Below are 19,765 nucleotides of genomic sequence, written 5' to 3' on the forward strand. Positions count from 1 at the left end.
TAAACAAATCTTCTGAAGTATATGTTATTGACTATTGATGATAAGGAAATTATCTCAGCTTTCTAATGACATGTTGATTGAGCTTCTAGTCAACTCAGAGGCCGAGATATTTGATGAAACAATGGGGGTGGTGCATGAACTGAAATTAGACTGAATGTTATGGACGAGCTCATCTGTGAGCGCCACCAACATTTCATATATGTAATTATTTTTTTATTTTTATTTATCATAAGATTGTAAACATATAGAATATTATTTATGAACAATTGGAGTCTTTTTTTTATTTTGGGTGTTTTCTGAAAAATTAGACACATTTTTGCCAATTAGTCCACAGTATGTGTAAATAATGAGCACTGTGTTAAAATAAACTACATTGAAAACATAAAAACCCCACTGTCCTACACATGTTTTCACCAGTTAGCATTAACAGAGGCAATTAGCAATACAGCTGTATGCTAATTCTGAACTAAAATGCAGGGTTGGCTTGTTTACGAAGACCAAACGGAGTGTAAGGACACTAATTGTCGTATCCAAGTTGGTTTGTAATGATACCCAAGCTGCCAGACCACCACTGCTCTGTGTGTTTAAGCTAGTTTGCTGAGACATGTAGTGCTGTCAAAGAGACGACTCACTACTGTGCTGTGCTAGCATCACAGTGTAGCACAGAGTTGATTAGCCATTACTCACTGCCAGTTAATGAGATGCCACCATGAAAGGAGACAACATGATGTATGCAGCTATGGTACAATCTCTAATGCTAAAGCCAGAGTTAGATTAAAGATGCAATCAAATTATTAGCCATTGGAAATTACAAGGATTGCTGACTGTCTGCTCATACCATTTATTACAAAACACATATCTATGTGTTTTGCCTATTGAGAAATATTATATGTATTTTCAGTGCTAACAGCATCAAAGGAATATTCCGGGTTCAACACAAGCTTAGCTCAAACGACAGTATGTGTGTTATAATGTTGACGTCCTTCCTTTTATTAAAAAAGAAAAAGCAAAAATCTGGATTACAGTGAGGCACTTACATTGAAAGTGAATTGGCCAATCTGTAAATTTCAAAACGTCTTCAAACAGTTTTACAGTTTTAAAAGTATAGCCACAAGATGTAAACAATATGCATGTTTAAATGATTTTGTGTGATAAAATCACTTACTATCCTTTTCTGCGTAAAGTTAAATAAAATTGTACAACTTCCTTGCCATGACAATGTATGAATGAAAATCCTAAACCCTTAAGATTTAAACAACTTTACAGCTTAAATACACAAGTTTTATCTGAAGAATTAATGTTAGTGCTTTTATCACATCATAAGTTTCTTTGGTAATGAACATATGCCACAAATGCTGTCAATTGAGCTTCATTTATTTTGAACCCGGAATATTCCTTTATCGTTTTGTGTTGTTTACACCTAACTCAGAAGACAGTTTGATTGCTCAAATGTTGCTCTTTCATAGCTCACAAATAATGTTCTCAGTTTTGCTTAATTTCAGTGTCAACTTTGTTTCAGAAATAGAAACATAAGAGGCACAAAGAGCTCTTTATGTTGTAGTCCTAAAACTCTCAGATGTGAATTAGCCTAGCATTTTCGCGTCTTGGATTCCCTTAAACTTTCCAGTTGATTTTTAGAATAGCCTACCAAGTTTTTGAGTGAAATAAGGTTAATTGTTCTTACACAAGACTTTCACATTTTTTTATAATGTAAATTTGATAAAATCACATGTTTATTTTAAATGTTATTTGCTAACAAGTTGCTATATTAGCCTGTTGATTAGCGCTCAAGTCTAGGAGAAAGAATTAAGATAATAAAGAGATCTCTCTTGTCTTTTTTGTTTAGTTTAGTTTTTTGTTTTTTCCTGTGGGAAGCCACTTACATCTCAGGATGATTTAAACATGAATTGTCTACACAGGTTGATATATTTCACTTTTACAGGCACATTATCGAGAAGCTACATTGGCCAGCCAGTGAAGCTTTTAAAAAGCACTTAAGTGAGTGCATTGAAGCAGCATTGTGAACTGGTGGTGTTATCGCTGATATAAGTGATGGTTTCTTTCTTCGGTACACTCCTCCATATGTGAGTCACCAAAAGCCAGAGGAAGCAAAGAGATGACAACAACATCCAGAATGACAGTCCTTTTATTTTTGTCCCCAAAGCTTCAAGGATCTGTGTGGGAGCTAAAACAAGCGAAGACATTTATGAGACGGAAATATATTTATTGCCTAAAGATGTTTTATAATCTTTTAGGAATTAAGGTATGGTATGACCTTAATTGAGTAATTTAGGGCAACTTTCTCCAAAACACGTTAGCATGTTGTATAAGGCAGTGAACACTGGGTCTGGTTTTGGGCTCATTTTAAGGTATCCAGTTTATGCTTTTGAGCCAGTGACTTAAAATTTCCTTAATGAGAAGCTATCATCCCTTAATGAGAAGCAAACTTGCTTCAAGGATCTATAAGTTCTGCCATGACATTTTTTGTTTAGTATTTGACATTTTAGGTAAAAATGAATGAGATTGTTTACATATCACATCATCTTTTGATATGGCTTTTATACATCTTTAAAATTATCTAGAAATCAAAATGCGAGACCGTTAATGCAACTTCATAGACTCTATAATGTTAATTGTGGGTTATCCTTAACATTACAAATACATTTGACTTAAGAAAACAACTTTGTGCTTGAGATAGTCATGGTTTCATTGTTCAATCAGAGTCCCTATTCCCAAAATCTAAAAAGAGAGTCTGGTACAGGAAGTAAAAATTCCATTCATTTTCTCCAAAGGGAAGTCCATTTTTAACATGACCTTAAAACAGACTTAAATGAAAGTTCTCCCATCATTTACTCACCCACATGACGCTCTGTAGGTCCATACAAGGGAATGGTATAAATATTTTGAAGCTCCAAAAAGCACATAATCGCAGCATAAAAGTAATACATAAGACTCCAGTATTTTAATCCATATCTTCTGAAGCGATCAAATCGATTTTGGGTGAGAACAGACCAAACTACAGCTCCTTTTTCACTATAAACCTTGACATCTGTAGTCTCCTTGGCTATCATGATTTCAAGCTGGATTACACTTCCTAGAGCCATCTAGTGCTCTACGCATACGCCAAGCACTCATGATTGTGCCTAGAGACTGCAATGGCAAGATGTACAGTGAAAAACAGTTGTATTTTGGTCTGTTTTGACCCAAAACCGATTGGGTTATTTCAGAAGACAAAGAAGAAAAAAATATTAAACCACTGGAGTCTTATGGATTAATTTTATTCTGCCTTTATGTGCTTTTTGGAGCTTCAAATTTATGGTCACCATTCACTTGCATTGTATGGACCTACATAGCTGAGATATTCTTCTAAAAATATCAGTTTGTGTTCTGTGTGTGTTTTTTTGGGGTGAACTATTGCTGAAAGTACACAGTCTTGAACCTTTGTCTTTTTATCCAATTTTCAAATACTATATGCTTTAAATTAAAGTTTTTAATGGTGGTTTGGTGGTTGGTTTTTTTCATGGCTTAGAAATATGAAATACTGCAAAAAGTAATTAAAACCCTCAAGGATACTTTGCATATTCAACTCTCCCAACTATGTGCAACTCAGCAGTTTTAGTGGTTTAATGGTTAAACTTATAAAATTATTTAACAGATTTATACAATAAAAATAAATCCTAATGTCATTTTATCAGCGGCATAAAATAAACTATGTGCAAATCTCAGGCTCATCGCAAGTTTTCGCTCTGCAGGACTCATGCTTAAAATAGCCTGGCTTGCAGTTTAAGAACAGGCCTGTGTATCAATCAACAGAAGCCAGCACATGCACAACCAGTACCCAGTCTGCAAAAATAGACCATCACACATAATGCTGGCATGCTGTTCAATAATATGAAACACCATTACAGAGTCGGCTTCTAAAGTACAGTCTGAGATCATAAGTGCATCTAAAACAAGGGATACAGTCAGGTGTGATGTTACGAATGTTATGTTTTTTCTGGTTGCAAAAGTTTGACAGAGTGTTATTGGTTGAGCATAACTGGCCACCTGTTGTAGCCGTTACTCTAGTGGGGAAATTCTATTTGCATGTTTGGAGTCATGATGGACATCATGTGCATCAAAAGGGATGTCACAACACCCATTTCAGAGGGCACTTCCTCTTCCCATTCTTATAAAAGCCCACTTTGACCACCAGTAGCTTACAAACAGATTATCGAACCTAAGACGTGGAAATCTCCACCCTACCAAAGAAGCAAGAACACAAGAAGAACCATGAGTATGGCTGCCGTCCAGCAAAATCGGCCTTTCAACAGAGCCATCAGAAAGATCAAGGTCGCTTCGATGGTGACCAGCCTTGCCAAAAGCTGGCAAAGCTGGGCAAATGACCACACCGGCAAGCAAGACACAATCCCAAGTGGTTGGATGCCTGACACCATCATTGAGGATGAGAAAGAAAAACAGAAGGAGATGAGCGAGATGAAACTCTTGGTCACACCTCGTGTGATATCTGTGAATGGCGAAAATAGTTCAGACAACAAGATCAAGACAGGAACCGTGACTAAGGCCATCATACCGAAAAGTACAGAGTGTGGGAAAGACACTGTGAGCACCATCAAGGAGAAGATCAACACCAATCAGTTGGTATCAGAGGACACAAAAAACTTTTTGGGCAATGAGTCTCCTACTAGGAGACGCATCTCTGGTGGGAAAGCTGGAGCGTTGGCAAAGGTGCTTGGACAAAAAGATAAAAAGAAAATGGGATCCCGAAGTAGCAGTGTAGATACAGAGGACAGTGGACTTGGGGAGGAAGCGTCGTTGAGTGACAATAGCGACCAGAATGAGAATGAACCGAAGAAACATGTCAGCAGGACCAAGGTATGTTTATCTATGTTGACAACATTCGTTAACCCTTTATTAACATGCCTTTAAGGCTTTAGTCAAACCAGATGAAGAAAGGGAACTGCAAAGAATGTTCTGGGTTCAATACATGTTAAGCTCAATCAAGAGCATTTGTTGTATATAAACAACCATCACGTTTACAGCGAGGCACTTAGAGTGGGAGTGAATGGGGCCAGTTCGCCAACATTAACATACACAGTTTCAAAATTATAGCCACAAGACGTAAACATTATACATGTTAACATGATTTTAGTGTGATAAAATCACTTACTAATCATTTCTGTGCAAAGTTATATCCAGTATTAGAACTTTGTTGCCATGACGATGAAATTCTTTAAACATTATAAGTGATTTTATTACACTTAAATCATGTAGAACAGACATTGTTTCACACTATAGTCATGTTAACACATATTCTGGTTATGTATTGTGGCTGTAGTTTTGAAACAGTGTGTATTTTAATGTTTATAGACTGGCCCCATTCATTTCCATTATAAGTGCCTTACTCCAACCGGGATTTTAAAATAATTGAGGCATGAGTCAAAAATATTTTCTGTGGTAAATCAACAATACTGTATGCTACAAATGCTGTTGATTGAGCTTAACTTGGAATATTTCATTAAGACTATATACCAACATTATTTTGAATGTAATTTCTATAATCACTCTTGCAATGGCAGCTTGATGTTCCATCATATTCTCAAACATGTTTTGCTGCAATGGAATATATGTATGTATAAATAAACGCAGTGATGGATCATTTCCATCTGACCTTCTAAATGCAGCATGTATCTCAACTTGATGAGTGAGATCCATCACAGCTGTGTCACCATGGTATTTGATGCAGTCTCCAGACTGTTGGCTTCACCATCTCAAGTTATGCAAGATGCATTTACACCAGATCAAATGGCACCGTTGTGAAATTATTGTCCCTTGAAGTTATCTTGGGAAATACTGAGAAGAGCTCTGAGGCATGGTGACAAGCTGGGTTGTCTACACCTTTAAGAAGACCTGAATAATATGCTATTCCAATTAAGCAAGCAACCATGATTTGAAGTCAACACGATATCAAAATTGACGCTATTTACTTACTATTTACAAATGTTCTGTGTCTTATTGTGCATGATTCATCAGTACACATCATTCCAAAGCAAAACAATGTTTGTGTTCATTATCTTTCCTCATAATGTAATAACTTGCTCCCCTTTTTTAGGGGGTTTCAAACTAGGGGCCATAAGGGGGTGCTATGGGGTCTGCAGAAATTTCAGGGGAATTGTTTTTCCAAATTTGACATTTTTACTGTGTCATTCTGTTTACTAATCACTACTTCATCTGCCAATGAAGCAATCTCCTTTTTTATTTTGTGGCACCTTCAATTATTGCTTACAATTCTGACTTGAAAATGTAAAGTGTGTAAGTAATGCGACAGCATGCAAAATTTAAAATTTTGAAATCTGCCATTATTTAGGCAAATAGAACTCTGGCCATCAGATTTTCAAACAAATAGAACAATATTTAAAAACATATGTCACATAGTGTTTAACTTGACAATTTTCAGAGGAATCAATGTACAAATGGTTTACTTATGGTAGTCAATGCATATTAAGCTTGAATACAAGAAAGTATTTTTTGCAGAAAAAATGATGCTGGATCCATACGGTCAAAGTGAGACAAAGTGCTCCATAATAACAAATAAACCTTGTTATTTCTGATATTTTCAGATTAAGGTAACCACAATGGGTGACCTGAGGAGCAAGTGGCAACAGTTTGCTGAAAACCACATTGAAGGTCAGAAGGTAAACCCTTTCAGTGATGACTTCGACTACGAGCATGCAATGGCTGTTCGACTTCTGAAGGGCGACGCAGGATACGGTCGCCCCAAAGAGGGATCGAAAACCGCCCAACGAGCCGATCGAGCCCAGAAACACATCTACCGAGAGATGGAGGAGTTGTGTTTTATCATACGTGACATGGGTCAACAGGACAAGCAGGGATGCATCTATGTAACCTTTGGCCGTCTGTTTGACCGTTATGTTAAAATTTCTGATAAAGTTGTGGGAATTCTGTTGCGTTGTCGCAAACACAAAATGGTGGACTTTGAGGGTGAGATGCTCTGGAAGGGCCAGGATGATGATGTCATAATCACGCTATTGGTTTAATGCACTGGAAAATCAAGTGATCTAAAACATAAGCAACTTACGCCAAAGTATGCCTAGCATACTTTGGGGAGTACCTAACTAAAAGTAGCGATGCTGCTAACAAAGCTACGTTTCTTAGCAGTGTCATAGTAGCTTTTCCAATAATTAGCGACTTTTTCCAACAATTAGCAGTGTAGCGTGACAAAACACTACACTGGCGTTTTTAAGACTTTATATTGCATGTGCAACTTGATAGCCGTGTAAACGGAGTCAATAATCAAACTGTGTTGCACTACAACATCTGATTTATTTTAGGTCATGTCCACACTAATACATTTTTATTTGAGAATGCATTGATTTTGCTACATTACGTCTCTAATTCACATTAGAATGCCGTTTTCCTCCACAAAACGCAGAGACTTTTGAAAATCCTCTCAGTAAATGCAGTGGAAAACGAGTGACATTAGCAAACTTAAAACTGAGTTCGATTTCAGAGAACATGTGAACGTTGTAGTAAGAACTTAATCCATGCTAAAACAAACAAACTTTGAGTTTAATTATTGGTTAAATTACTCCATTTTGCAGTTGTAGGGTCAAATAGCCCTGATATTTTTCCAAAAATATTGCCCCAGAAGAGAGCTTTATTTCCAATCTATTTTAGCAAGTAGTTGTTAGCTAGTTTGAATTAGTTACATGTAGTGTAGCTAACTACTTCAAAAAGCTTAGCTTTAAAAGTTACTTTAAATTCTGAGTAGCTTGTAGCTTGCAAGCTACAGTTTCGAAGTAGCTTCCCCAACACTGAAAGAATGTCTCTGATTATTCTATTTATAAATTCTTTGGAAGTATGAAATCGTAAAACCTTGAGAACGTTCCAGAAAAGATGTTAACATTTGATCTTATGCATCCACTTTGGTGCATGACGTGTTTTGAAAGTGAGGTCAAGATTTAGTTTTAGTAGAGAGGAGCTTTGCATATGAGATATTAGAATGGTGACGCCTTGCACACAGTTTACACAAGGGATTGAATGCCTCTCGTATTTGTAGAGCGTCAAGCATCCTCTGAATGCAAACCATACAAGACCTGATGCCCAGACAGCTTTTGCAAATGCAAATGTTCTCATGTTATTTGTAATTCTTTCATCTGTATCACATTTCAAGTCGAAACAGTTTTGCATTTGAAGAATATTGCTAGTTGATTATCTTTAAAGTCAACATGAAAAGGTTTAAAGTCCATTTGACTTGAAACAGTATATTGTATGCAATGAGAATGGATTTTGAAAGTGAATGTTAAACACCAGAATGGAATATAAGAAGGAATTGGTGATGTCAATGAAAAATGAAAGTATTTTCAGAGGTGGGGCAAGTTGTTAGAAATGTGTATTGGGAAAGTAAATAGTGTTCATTTTAATTTCATGTTGACTTTCAATGCTTTTGTCACTAGTGCAAATATTTTGTCTATTTTCATGTAAATTTATGTTGTTTTATTGTCCAGTACTTGTTGCTCTTTCAAAATGAAAGCATGATAGTCTTCTTACAGAAGGATGTGTTGTAAATATTTAAATATTTGATTATGTGTAGTGTATGAAACTAATTTATTGTTATAATCTTGAATTATTCTACCATTGTTGTGTTACAGAAATACAACATTGACCTTATGAGAGAGGATGTCTTGCATTTTTTCATACTTAAACATAGTTATTTGTTTAAATCTGAATATAATATTTGCATAATCCATGTGGGTTTTATTTAGCTAAATTGTGGACAAATTTGTCCCAAGTTGTTAACTAAATTTAACCCAAACTCCTCCTTTACATCATAGATAAAAATTACTTAGAAGTCATGAGTCTGTTTTATTATTAAATAACATTGTTGTTTTTTTAGTTTAATATGCATAAAGTTTTGTAGGGGGACGGTTTAGGGTTTGTCTGTATTATTATAATTCGTTTTATATAAAACAATAGAAGTCTATGATATGTCCTTATTTAGATAATTAAGTAAATGTGTGTGCATGATGGTATGTGTATAAAAGTGACCTAAATTCTTCTCCTGAGACCCCACGTCCACATGCATGGACATTGGGTTTTGGCTTCGCTGTAGGCTATGCATCATTTAATTTCATAGACATTAAAACCTGTTTGAGTCAAAAGATTTTAGTCTGTAGTTTCATCTGATATGCCATTTTAAATATTTCATTATATTTCATATATAGATTATATTATTGCGAAACAGCACGCTGTTAAACACAAATGACCACGTATGTGGACAATGTGCATTTTCACATTGAAAATCAATGGATGCATCCAAATGCTTAAAGATGTTTCTTTCAGAGGCTGTATATGGAGTTAGAATGAAAATAAGGTGCATTTCAAAGTGAAGTGAAGACCAGCACACTGGTTGTTAAGTCATCCACTAAATACTGAGCAAGGGAGCATCCTATAGATCTCTATGCAGCTAAGTGTCCTAAAATCCGGCCAAGAGTTCAGTTTCAGGCTCACTTTCTAAAGCTTGGCATTAAAATTTCACAATTTAGTCCTGCTGACTATATATATATATATATATATATATATATATATATATATATATATATATACTAACGGTCAAAAGTTTTGAAAAACGTACTCATTCTTTATTATAATCATTTTTTTCTTTCTTCACATTTTAGAATAATAATAAAGTCATCAAAACTATGGAATAACTTTATGTAACTATGGGAATTATGTAGTGATTAAACAACATCCAAAATAAATCAAAAATGTGTTATATTGTAGCATCTTCAAAGTAGTAACCATTTATCTAGAATTTGCAGAAATGTACTCTTGCTGCTATTCTACAAGGTTTGCTCCTTTTAAAAGAACTGTTTACAATTCTAACGTTTAATACTGTGAGGGTGTTCTCTTCTCTCTTTCTCTCAGTTTTAAACACACTGGTCACTTTAACATCTTCGCTGATACCCAGGCTCACCAAGGAAACTCATACTGTATGTTTACGCCTCTATACATTTCCTGTGTATGTTAAGTATTAACGTCCTCATGCCCTTAATGTCCTGTACTGTTTGCCCTGAATGTTATCTATGCATTGTTTTCTGTACTTTTGCACTACGTGAGTTAATTGTCTGTAAAGTATATGTTGCAAGGATATGTAAAGTATATGTATGGTATATAAGTTAGATAGGTCTATGTTTAATGTTTACATATGTAGCACCGTGGTCCTGCATGGCACAACATTTCATTCCCTTGTATGTTTCTACATATAGAGGAATGACAATAAAGCTCACTTTATTTGACTTGACATTTTCTCAACCAACTTCTGGAGGTATCACCCTGGGATGCTTTTAAAATAGTATTGAAGGAGTTCCCTTCAATGTTGGGCACTTATTGACTGCTTTTCTTTATTATTTGGTCCAAGTCATACATTTTTAAAACTCTTTTTTTAATTACATTTTAGTTTTGTAATTAAATAAATTAATTTGGTGGCACAATTATATTTTTGTCTACAAAACTAATTTCAAACATTTAAGCATACGCCTTCAGATCAAAAATTTTTAAGATCATAAGAAACATGTCAGTCAAGTGTTTCAAAACTTTTCACCGGTAGTATGCGTGTATATATATATATGCACCAATCAGCCACAACATTTATAACACCTGCCTAATATTGTGTAGGTCCCCCTCTTGCCACCAAAACAGCGCCAACCTGCATCTTAGAATTCTAGAGACTGTTGTGCATAAAAATCCCAGGAGATCAGCAGTTACAGAAATATATATATACATACGGACGGACGGACGGACGGATGGACGGACGGACGGGCGGGCAGGCAGACAGGCAGGCAGGCAGACAGACAGACAGACAGACAGGCAGATAGATAGAGAGGCAGGCAGGCAGGCAGGCAGGCAGACAGACAGACAGACAGACAGACAGACAGACAGATAGATAGATAGATAGATAGATAGATAGATAGATAGATAGATAGATAGATAGATAGATAGATAGATAGATAGATAGATAGATAGATAGATAGATAGGCAGGCAGACAGACAGACAGGCAGACAGACAGGCAGATAGATAGAGAGGCAGGCAGACAGACAGACAGACGGACGGACAGACAGACAGACAGACAGACAGACAGACAGACAGACAGACAGACAGACAGACAGACAGACAGATAGATAGATAGATAGATAGATAGATAGATAGATAGATAGATAGATAGATAGAGAGAGAGGCAGGCAGGCAGGCAGACAGACAGACAGACAGACAGACAGGCAGATAGATAGAGAGGCAGGCAGGCAGGCAGGCAGGCAGGCAGGCAGGCAGGCAGGCAGACAGACAGACAGACAGACAGACAGACAGACAGACAGACAGACAGACAGATAGATAGATAGATAGATAGATAGATAGATAGATAGATAGATAGATAGATAGATAGATAGATAGAGAGGCAGGCAGACAGACAGACAGACAGACAGACAGACAGGCAGATAGATAGAGAGGCAGGCAGGCAGGCAGGCAGGCAGACAGACAGACAGACAGACAGGCAGATAGATAGAGAGGCAGGCAGGCAGGCAGGCAGGCAGGCAGGCAGGCAGACAGACAGACAGACAGACAGACAGATAGATAGATAGATAGATAGATAGATAGATAGATAGATAGATAGATAGATAGATAGATAGATAGATAGATAGATAGATAGATAGATAGATAGATAGATAGAGATATTGCATGTTTCTTAGAGGCTGCTAGTTTCAATTAAAAAATGAATGGAAAATGCACACAGCAGTCACGCTCGGGTCTCAGGAAAATAATTACATCACACAGGGAAAAAAATCAGTCCCATATTTAATCACAAAACAACGGCTACACACACACACACCGACATACAAAAATGAATCCCCCAAATACCAGCATCCAGCTTCATTCTCATCAAGAGAGCTTGATCTAATTTTCTTTGATCTAACTCTTAGAAAGGCTTTATCATCCCCAGACAAAGACCTAAGAGAAGCAGACAGACTGGATAACTATTACATTCACGCTGTCAGAAATATCCAATTCCATCTGATGTACACAGTAAGAACTGTCCAGATCACCTTTTTTTCTTTGGTGAAATGTCCACAGCGGGACGCCAAAAGTGAGTTGTACAGCCAATTGGTTTTAGATTTGAATGATGTAATACAGTAAAAAGGAATGCATATTTTATTATCTCTACCCCAAACCCAAACCCAAACCCCAACCCTAAACCTAACTGTCAGTGGAGTAAAACATGTATTCTTAGAGGGAAAATGAACCCTCCGAATCGTGTTCGTCACTGTTTATACGAACGCTATTACTTCCTGGTTCGTGGGACGAGAACCCGGGTCTCCCACTCTTGACACAACACGCTATTAGTATTCGCCACAGCAAAATAAATATACTTGATTAGATGCTAAATTTGTCTGATGGGAGGAACTCGGCAGAATGCGGTCGATGTAGGGCACTGGAACATTTTGTAGCAACATGCTGACAAGCCTCAGGGAGCTGTGAGCAATTATCAGTGAGCAATTATATTCTTTACAACCATTTTCAACAGAGTAACAATACATTAAACTGTGCTATTAATCAACAGTGACATAATTGATTTTATGAATACAAATGTACATATAATGAATAGAAATAAGGAATAAAACAAGTATCTCCACAAAGAAAAATATCACAGCATTCAATTTAAGAATGTGTCGATTATATTGCCCTATCATCCTCAACAATTAGTCTACAGTTGATATGGTTAATGGTTAATTTGTTACAAAATTTGTTAAAAAATAAAGACAGGCAGACATTAAGGTTGAGAAAATAAAAAAATACAATACATTTAAAAATGGAATGACATTCTCTGCATCGTTAAGACCTCTGGTTTACAAGTTATTAAGGCTTTACAAAAACAATTCCTATATTTTAACACATTGTTGAATGGACACATTTCATTTTAAACTCTTTTATAACATCCGAAGTGTAAAATGTATTATATATGAAGTTGAATCATACTGACATTGAAGGAATAAATGTATCCGATCCAGATTATGCTGTATCAACAATAACTTTTTTGCCAATATATATTTCAACATTTCAGCCTTTCATTTGTGTTACCTAGCCAAAGTATTAAAACCTAAAAATGAAATATTAATATCTGACATTGCAAATGGAGCCTTCATTTATGTAATCATTAACTAGCATTGATTTTGCCCACTATATCCATGAAGTCTTGTTTACAATAAACAGACCAATAAAATGGAACAGGAATCATAATAAAAGTTTGTGACTTGTAAGTGAACACACAGATTGACCAGTGAAATAATTCTGTACTAAACAGAAGTATACTTATGTACACTGTTTATATGAATATACAATGCATGGTTTGTTTCTGAGTATTTCATTAAGCTCATTCATTTGTATATAAGCCCCAAACACCTATGAAATGCACATTTTTGGCACTAAATTCTCAAGAATCCCAAACATTCAACAATTATATTGAGAACTGATTTGTCTCAAACCAAGTATCTAATGTACTGCTACATGGATGCACAAGTTTCTAATGCAATAGAGAGACAAATTCTGGCTTTACTCCCTGTAACACATAAAGTGAGCAAGTTCTGCTTCTTGAGACAATAAACATTTAACTTAAAAAAAAATAAGGAATGCGGCAGTGATTCATACATATGTTCTTAACAACTTGATTATATCAAGGGCTTTAAAAGTCAACTGAGGTACACTTTTCTGTATCGACTGAAATATACACTCTGGATATTTCATAGTGGAATAAATCTTTAAAAAAATTGTCTAGTGGTAAAAAGTAAATTTTCTTCACAAATTGTCAGAATGCCATTGTCTTCACCTTGGATTTGTGTACTCTTGAGTATAAATGTCTTTCTTTACATAATTTCAGGACACATGATAACAAATTGTATGCAATTCATATGTCTATTCATATTTATTAAGACCTGACGTCACACAGTAAATCACTGTGCAGTGCAACAGCATTTGATCGTAAGCTGCTACATGTTCGCTCTACTGCCAGTAAAACATTTTATCATTCCATGCAACATCTCATAAAATGCCTTCCATGCGTATGCTACTATCTAATGCTACACCCTTATCATTGCTACTTAAGATTCTGCTTCCCAAATGTCAAAAATAGTCATTTTAATAAGAAAAACAATGTTGGCCCATGCCAAACTAGCAGTCGCTTATTAGAAAGACATGTAAGACTATAAAGTGCAAAACTAAATTATCATGCCATAATTTGTGGTAGATCGATATATTGGCCAAGGCGATTAATCGTACAATATTTGACCATTTTTAAATAATTGTACCCGATTGGCTGATTAACAGAAGCGGTCAATCGCCCTAGTGTCATTTCCAAAATGTACCAACAGCCTGTTGTGCATTTTCTGTTTTTAAATCGTTTTTAGAGAATTATGAATAAATATTGTGTAAAATGTGTTCATTTAAATTCAGCAAATTGTTCTACATATTTTTTCTACAAATAAATAATGTAATTGGGCTGTCGATTAAACGTATTCATTTGGTGCGATTAATTGTATAAAATTAAACATTAAAAAAATGTACGCAATTAATCTTTCCCCTGACCTGTACGTAATAATAAATGTTTCTAACATCAGAGCAATTTAAGCTTGATGTACCACCTCGATGCAGTAGCTAGAAGTCAGCGCTCCATCTGCACAGTCAGGCTTCACGCCGCATCTGCTCAAAAAGCACATTGGCCAACAATTCAAAATAGAGCAGAGCAAAGTAGGTCAGTTATAGGGTTATGTTCAATGATATGAAAATGAAAGAAACAAAAACGATATGCTAAATTTTAAAGCTGCTTTTGGTATTGTCAAAATACCTTATCACAATATTATGTAATGTATTTGAATAATCTGAGTTAAAATATTTATTAGGCTTAGATATTTTATTTATAATGATTTTAATGATTCTAAATGACCATTATTTGGAGCCCTTTCTCAGTAAAAAATTGGTATGTGATTAATTGTGATTAATTGAATAATTTAATCATGATTAATTTGATTTTTTTATCACAATAAATTGTGATTAATTTGGTTATTTATTTATGATTAATGTCATTATTTAATCACAATTAATTATGATTAATTTAATCATTTAAATTTGAATTGTGATTGATTTGGTCATTTAATTGCGATTAATTGTATTATTTAATCATGATTAATTGTGATTAATTTAATGATTTAATCGTGATTAATTTGATTTTTTGATTACAATAAATTGTGATTAATTTGGTTATTTATTTGCGATGAATGTAATTATTTAATCACAATTAATTGTGATTAATTTAATAATTTAATTGTGATTAATTTGAATTGTGATTGATTTGGTTATTTAATTGCGATTAATTGTAATATTTAATCATGATTAATTGTGATTAATTCAATTAAATCGGCACATCATGCAATTCATAAGATTACTTTTAATAGTTTGACAGCCCTAATATAAGATAAATTTGAATAAATATTTAGTAAAATAGATGTTTATTTAAATTCAGCAAAATTGATGTACATATATTTGCTGTTAATTATGTAATGGGGGATCACAATGACATTGTGACAAATTCACTGGTAGGGCACTGTTACTTCAGAAAAGATTGTGGAAAATCAGCTTCTGTCTTTACACATTTGAGTCTGCCTAAATTATTGGTTAATAAAGTCTCATATAGACACTAACCACGAAGTAAAGCCACTTGCTGGTAGCATTGGCACTGTTTAATAATGAGAAAGACAAAACCAAAATAAAAAGTTCGGAGACGATTGCATAAAAAAAAGCATAAAATCACAAACATTGACTCTTTGAACTATACATATTGAATCTTTGTAAGACATATATCGATTCCTTTATTGTTAATTACGCATAATAAATGCAAACCCCCACTTTTAAACAAATACATTCTTCTCTCATATTGCACAAAACCCTTCCGTTTTATCTAATAACAATAAACATGTGGGATCACTCAAACGTTTGCCTTTTGTGTGGAATTCAATTTTAAACAGAGGATTTTTTCCTTTGAAAAACAAACAGACCAGCACAATCTAATGTGTCGAAAGCTAAAATAAAGCCCAACGGTTTGATCTGCATTCTTTGCCTTTCCTGATGTCTTTGCTTCTGAGGTTGAAAAGGAACTTTCCTCTGAACCTCTGTGGTAAATTCTGGAATATCCCAGAAGTTGTTTTGTTCTGAAGATGTCTTGGAAATTCTAGAACATTCCAGAGGGTTCCAGTGCCGCAGTCATACACAGACAGCACTTGTAGGATAGAGGGCCTCGAGAGCCCTTGCAGAGAGAAATAGAACTAGTTAGTCTTAGGAACGTTCACAGCATGGTCCAACTGTGCTCTCCAAGGAGAGCTGTGACGAATGTCGAATCAGCGGTGCCATTGTGGGATCTACCATTGAAGAGGTCGGGAAAAGCTTGTACCAGGCAATCACCATGTTTGTCAAATCCAGCTCCTCCAATAGGATGCGTGCCACGCCCATAAAGCATTTGCGATCCATCCGGCCATAGTTTCCCCAAACAATGACCTGTTAAGGAGAGATTGAAAAACTATTTTAAGAAGTGGAACTGTGAAAAGTAACAAAAAGCTTATTTACATGCACACCAATACGCTGTATATAAATGAGTTTTTTCAGGGTCATGGGTCAAATAATGTATATAAATAGCTCCTTATAAGTTACTAGACTGAACATTTCACTTTTAACAGAGTATGAAAACAATAAGAATATTTACATTTTATTTCTTAGAACTTGGTCTGTGTATTTAAAACTAGAAATCATCTGGTCATAAACTACATTAAGAAATCCCAACATGTTTGTTTTTGCAATTTATAATTTACCTGTACAACTTTTCCCTGCGGACTCTCCGAGAACACAAGGGCCTGATTGTAAAGAGGATCTAGAGATTTACGCACTGACTTTGTCTTCTTTTTGGCGATACACATGCCATTTTCCAGAAGATACACTTTAATGTATGCCGCTGAAAAGCAAGAAAGAAACAATAATATAACATCAATTCAAACTTGTACTAGAAGTCCACAAGATATTGAAAATCCACATTAATTACATTGAAGAAAAGACTTCTGAGGCATCTTTCAAACACACACATACTCGCTTTCCAATAATGGATCCACAAATAAAAAGAGAAGAACAATCACAAAGAGGGCTTAAGGTCCAAGAGAAACCTGTGTATTTGAGAAGTAAGGACTTTCAATCATTTTTGTCCTCTGGTTAAACTGATCTAATTTGAGTCATGGATCGGTATATCAGAGAACAGCTTGATGAAGAATCACCTGGAGGGCCCTTAGATCCAGGCTTCATGATGAGACCTCGAGCCTGAATGATCTCCACTTCCAACTGTCCATTTCTCTCCATCAGACCAATCTCCACGTCTCCTGAAATACATAACATACACAGTAAGATGAATCGCATTTAAAAACAATACAAATACCAAAGTTTGATGACATTCTGAATCTTATTTAACAAGTTTGACATTCTCCAACATCATGCAATTTCCAAACTTTTGGAAAACATTTAAAATAATAGCAACAAAAAAATAATAATAATAACAACAAAATATGTCAACACTTATTTTGCATAATTTTACCAAGCACGTGAGCATTAGATAGCATCTCAATGGCAATTGTCTTCTCATATCACAATCAAAAAAATATTTTAGCCTATTTTTTAAGATTTATGCATTTTAATTTCATAACACATTGATCTGAGTAATCTTTTACAAATGATATATAATGGTTATTTATATAAAATTATATATATTTATATATTTAAGTATATTATTTATTAAACTTTACTGTGTATATATATATATATATATATATATATATATGATCTACTTGATCTAACCTTTAAAAATGGTTTTGTTGGTGTAACCTAATGTATTTAAAATAATATATCAATAAATAATATTTAATTATATTATAATTTATATATATATATATATATATATATATATATATATATATATATATATATATATATATATACACACAGTAAAGTTTAATAAATAATAAACTTAAATATATAAATATATATAATACAAATTATTAATTACTAAAAAGTATAGAATTATTACATGTAAAAATGTATGTAATAATAATTAACCATTATTATTAATTAATTAGATATTATATATTTTATTTATATATATAATAAAAATAATATTTCTGATTAATTTAAAGATGTTACTCTAGCGTCTTGTGGAAGGGCTCTTTGTGAAAAATACAAATAATTGTCTTACTTTAGTTTGGAACGACCCATCAAGTGGGGAAAATCTTTTTTTTTATCTAAAGAAAGATAAAAAGCAAAGGTCCACTGCCTGAAAGATCTATGCACATTGTATAGTATATTTCACAGCAGGGACATTTGTAGGCTTTCATCATTACTGGGGAGTCTGGGGCCCATCAAGTACACAATCTATTGTACCATGATGTTGTAAGGGAGTCTGGGGACATTCTCTACTGGGAGATTATATTTATGTATTTATTTATTTGCAAAATCAGCACCAAAGCATTCATTTCTGGTTATATTAGGAGCATCATTGACACATTAGCCTACATAGCCTACATACTATATATTGTGTAGCATTAATGAAACTATAGAGCAAAAACATATTTCGGACACAGCTTCCCCACTCGATGGGTCGTTCCAAACTAAAGTAAGACAATTATTTGTATTTTTCACAAAGAGCCCTTCCACAAGACGCTAGAGTAACATCTTTAAATGAATCAGAAATATAATTTTTATTATATATATGTGGAGCGGAGGGGGGCGGGCGGGCGGGGCCGGGTCGGAATATCATGCGCCCGGTCCCCAATCGGCCTGATGAGGCGCGCGAGGGATAAAGGTGGCCGGTGACGATGGTTCGAGAGAGAGAGAGAATTACGGGCATGTCCGTCATGTGTGTGTGTGTTTATGTTTGTGTGTTTTGGTTTAACGTCGCGAGGGACTGGAGGACCTCCGCTAAGCTAGGAGGACTCTATGGGGCCACCTTTCTCCATGCTTGGAACTTTTTAATTCCCGGGTTTCGGCACCAATGTAACACGGTTAAGGATGGGCAAGGAGGAGGCGAGAACCGGCTTGTCAAAATAAATAATATTTAATGAAACTCAAAACCAAAACACACAAACATAAACACACACACACGACGGACATGCCCGTAATTCTCTCTCTCTCGAACCATCGTCACCGGCCGCCTTTATCCCTCGCGCGCCTCATCAGGCCGATTGGGGACCGGGCGCGTGATATTCCGACCCGGCCCCGCCGCCCCCCTCCGCTCCACATATATATAAATAAAATATATAATATCTAATTAATTAATAATAATGGTTAATTATTATTACATACATTTCACATATTTAGCCTATCTTCATCTACATTTAAGAAAGCATAGGCAGCTTCATGTGCCAGATGTTTTCAACATACAAAGGCACTTACCCATTGAAGTGGTAGCTAGTGTCTGTCGGCCCACAAACTGAGCTGGCCCCATCCCATCCAGAAAATCACTGAACTGGGCATCCGATGCCAAGCACATACCACTGTAGTTCAGACTTAAGGATAGAGAGAACAGGGCTGTGTTAATGTGTTGATAAAAAATATATTTTTTTATCAAATGTAATGGAGTATTTTTTTATGTCACATCTTAAGAATACAGTACAT

General features: G+C 35.1%; 2 protein-coding genes across 2 annotated transcripts in view; one reads left to right on the forward strand and one right to left on the reverse strand.

Annotated features, from left to right (window-relative positions):
* Positions 1 to 4,083: 4,083 nt before the first annotated feature.
* LOC127646541 (actin-binding Rho-activating protein-like) lies at positions 4,084 to 9,604 on the forward strand. The gene is made up of 2 exons (XM_052130293.1): positions 4,084 to 4,875; positions 6,621 to 9,604. The coding sequence occupies exons 1-2, from the start codon at positions 4,273 to 4,275 to the stop codon at positions 7,056 to 7,058; spliced, it is 1,041 nt and encodes a 346-aa protein (XP_051986253.1). The 5' UTR covers positions 4,084 to 4,272; the 3' UTR covers positions 7,059 to 9,604.
* Positions 9,605 to 15,639: 6,035 nt separating this feature from the next.
* Positions 15,640 to 19,765, reverse strand: part of LOC127646544 (regulating synaptic membrane exocytosis protein 4-like) — a 56,172-nt gene continuing 52,046 nt past the window's right edge. Inside the window, exons 3-6 of the mRNA XM_052130298.1 lie at positions 19,544 to 19,656; positions 17,380 to 17,481; positions 16,927 to 17,066; positions 15,640 to 16,615 (exon numbers count right to left, since the gene is read on the reverse strand). Coding sequence (XP_051986258.1) covers positions 16,397 to 16,615; positions 16,927 to 17,066; positions 17,380 to 17,481; positions 19,544 to 19,656 — 574 coding nt within the window. The 3' untranslated portion in view covers positions 15,640 to 16,396. The remainder of the gene's footprint in view (positions 16,616 to 16,926; positions 17,067 to 17,379; positions 17,482 to 19,543; positions 19,657 to 19,765) is intronic.

The sequence above is a fragment of the Xyrauchen texanus genome, chromosome 7 (assembly GCF_025860055.1).
Source record: "Xyrauchen texanus isolate HMW12.3.18 chromosome 7, RBS_HiC_50CHRs, whole genome shotgun sequence".
In the NCBI taxonomy this organism is placed as follows: Eukaryota; Metazoa; Chordata; class Actinopteri; order Cypriniformes; family Catostomidae; genus Xyrauchen; species Xyrauchen texanus.